At 47.1% G+C, this 2,787-nt stretch overlaps 1 protein-coding gene across 1 annotated transcript; it reads right to left on the bottom strand.

The window, feature by feature from the left end:
- Window positions 1-431: 431 nt before the first annotated feature.
- LOC309554103 (arginine vasopressin-induced protein 1-like) lies at window positions 432-1,055 on the bottom strand. Its single transcript, XM_082255649.1, has one exon. The coding sequence runs from the start codon at window positions 951-953 to the stop codon at window positions 447-449; it is 507 nt and encodes a 168-aa protein (XP_082111775.1). The 5' UTR covers window positions 954-1,055; the 3' UTR covers window positions 432-446.
- Between the last annotated feature and the right edge of the window lie 1,732 nt (window positions 1,056-2,787).

Genomic DNA, 2,787 nt, shown 5'->3' with positions numbered 1-2,787 from the left:
TATATTAGTGCCATTCATGCTTCTTGTCCATGTCACACTGAGTAGATGAAGACGGCCATTCCATGTGGCCAACCAACAATACAAGATTGTGGAAGAGATGGCCATGTGATTGGCAGAAGATGGCCATTCATGTGGCCAACCAACAATACAAGATGGCGGAAGAGATAGCCATGTGACTGGCAGCTCCCAGAACATGGGCGCCGTCAACCCGTGCAGTCAAGGTGAGAACATGACCCATACATCGTCTTTGGTCCATCTGACCACCATGGGAAAATCCCCAAACAGTTTCTTTCTTCCATTTCTAAACTATCAGATGTCCCCCTGTAGTGCTTAAATATGCCGTATTCCTCCAGTCCAGTCCAGAGGAAGTGGGGGGAGACACATGTAGTCCTGGATTTCTATACACATATCTGAACGGATGCACAACTCCCCCCACCCTCCATCCTTCATCGCTTGATCTGGTGCAGATACCCGGAGATCCGTCTCTGCTGCTGCTGCCTCCTTAGCTCATGTTTAGTTCTTTGAGTCATCGGCTGTTTCTTTGATCCGGAGACTGGCGGCTCGTCCGCTGTGACTCCGTTGGAGTGGTCAGAATCCTCCTCAGAAGACGTGCTTCCTCTGTGCCCACCTTCATTGATGCAGAGCTTGCTGAAGTTCTGCATGGACAGCGCTGCGATCCCATCAGCTCCCAGTTTGCTCGATGAAGAATGAATGGTTCTATTCCTTTTCTTCCTTCGCAGCTTCATCAGTGCGTCGGCGATGTGCCGGTCTCCTGCATAGTTGTAGATGATCTGCGCTCGCTCCTCTGCGCACTCGCCCCTGCCGGCGCGGAACAGAATCTGTAACTGCAGGAGGTCGATGTCTTTGAAGATGTTGGCGGAGGCCTTCTTCCAAGCTCGCGGTTCTGGAGCCTGCCATGCCGGGGAGCTGGCTACAGACGCCGGAGTGCCCATGACGAGGTCACCAGGAAACCACTGTACGTAAATGCGGAGTCTCCTCTCCGGTCACGCTCTCCCCCGGATCATCGCCCCGCCTCCACCTAGTCTCCCCGGTCTCCCGGTATGACCCGCACTCCTGTTCTCTGCATTAAGGTAACTGAATCTGTCTGGATCTCCATCCAAATTCAAATCTAGTCTGGGATGAATTCAAAGTCAGCCTGGGAGGACTGTGGAGAAGTAGCCAGGAGGGCTAGTGAAAGCGGCAGCTGCAGCTAGCTGAGCTAGCAGTGCCTGAAGAGGTGGTATTGGGAACCGTAGCCACAGAAAAGGACAGCTAGCACCAAAGACCTCTATTTTTGCTGTACTACTAAAGGGGCCTGCGTCCCTGCCTGCAAAAGGCATTCACAAGGATCTAGAAGAGTTGTGTTGGATAAAACAGGCAGGTCCTCGGACTTGTAGTTCTACAAGCAAGTCTGTGCTGGAGGTAGAAGAGGAGAAGTGTATATACTGGATGTATATAGTTTGGGTTCCTGAAGAGTTTCTTACTGATCAAGTAGGTATCCCATAACAACCCTTACCTCATCCAAGTTGAATCCCCCTACATAAAAAAACAAAACAAAGCTGCAAGGACTGTTTCTTGTCTACAGAGTGAATGGAAAATTCATGTGCTTGGATGTGCAGGGTGGGAGATACTCATATTCATCAGCGGCTCCTACAGGGGTAGCGCTACACAGATACTAAGAATGATCCAAGTTTCTCCTTTGGGAAGTCCAACCCCCCTGGTCCACCTTCTTCAAGGCATGCAAGCTCACGCATTTCAAATATAGACCACAGAGAACTGGTGTCTGTGCAAAGGACTGATATTCTACTCTTATCTACTACAGTACCTGAAAAGACTGATCAGAAAAAGAAAAATCGAGAACCGAATTGCCAATACCCCATACACAACAAGCCACACCTGCTTAGGAAGTGTATCGGCTTCAGAAAAAAAATCTGGGTTTGCTTAAAATGCTGTGCGTCCACAGAACACCATGCTAAAGACTGTAAAGCTACTATTAAGTTCTGAGATTGGGATGATCACTTGCAAGCTCTTCATCCACTTTGAGACAGTCCAACTCTGTCCTTCCAAAGCTTATGGCGGGGACAGCATAGACCAAACATTTATGTCAAATTGTTAAGATGGGCGCTGCTTTGGTGCTCAATAGCTATAGAAATCTTATCATATATATAATATAGACAAGTGAAAAATCAACATACAGGCAGTCCCTGAGTTACAAACATCCAACTTACATACGACTCGTACTTACAAAAGGAGGGAGACAACAGGAAGTGAGAATGTTAGGGCCACGAAAGAATAAAATAGAGAAGTGGCCCCATGGGATTGTCATCCCTAACACCCATTTGTTTTATAAATAAATTTTACTTTTAATAGAGGTCTATGTTGATTAAGTACATGTCTCTCTATGGCTGCTTTGCTGGTTCTTTTTGTTTTCTGTTTCAGGTGACAAGATGCCTGCTGTTGCTAGGAAGATTTACCTCAGCTGCTGAGCACTGTATTGGTGACAAATCTTTTGGCGGGAAACATCTAGCCAATGAGTGTAACCTTTTACTTATATCCTCTCCTGTCACTGGGCGGAGTCAGCATTTACCTCAGGTCTGTCAGCTGGACTCACCGCTGGGATTCTCCTCAGCCTTCCTTCTGGATATTTTAACCTGCTCTCAGCCCAGAATGGATATTTTACTTCATGAACAACTTCAAAGGACTAATTCCCCTGGAGGAAGGCTTGCCTCTGGTTTTTTTATATTTGTTTATTTATTTTTTTCTTTAACTGTTTCCCCCCTCAGTTTT

The sequence above is a fragment of the Pelophylax lessonae genome, assembly GCF_965119305.1.
Source record: "Pelophylax lessonae genome assembly, chromosome: 1".
NCBI classification, from domain to species: Eukaryota; Metazoa; Chordata; class Amphibia; order Anura; family Ranidae; genus Pelophylax; species Pelophylax lessonae.
Note: the sequence above shows the minus strand (reverse complement) of the source record. Positions and strands in the feature narration are given on the sequence as shown.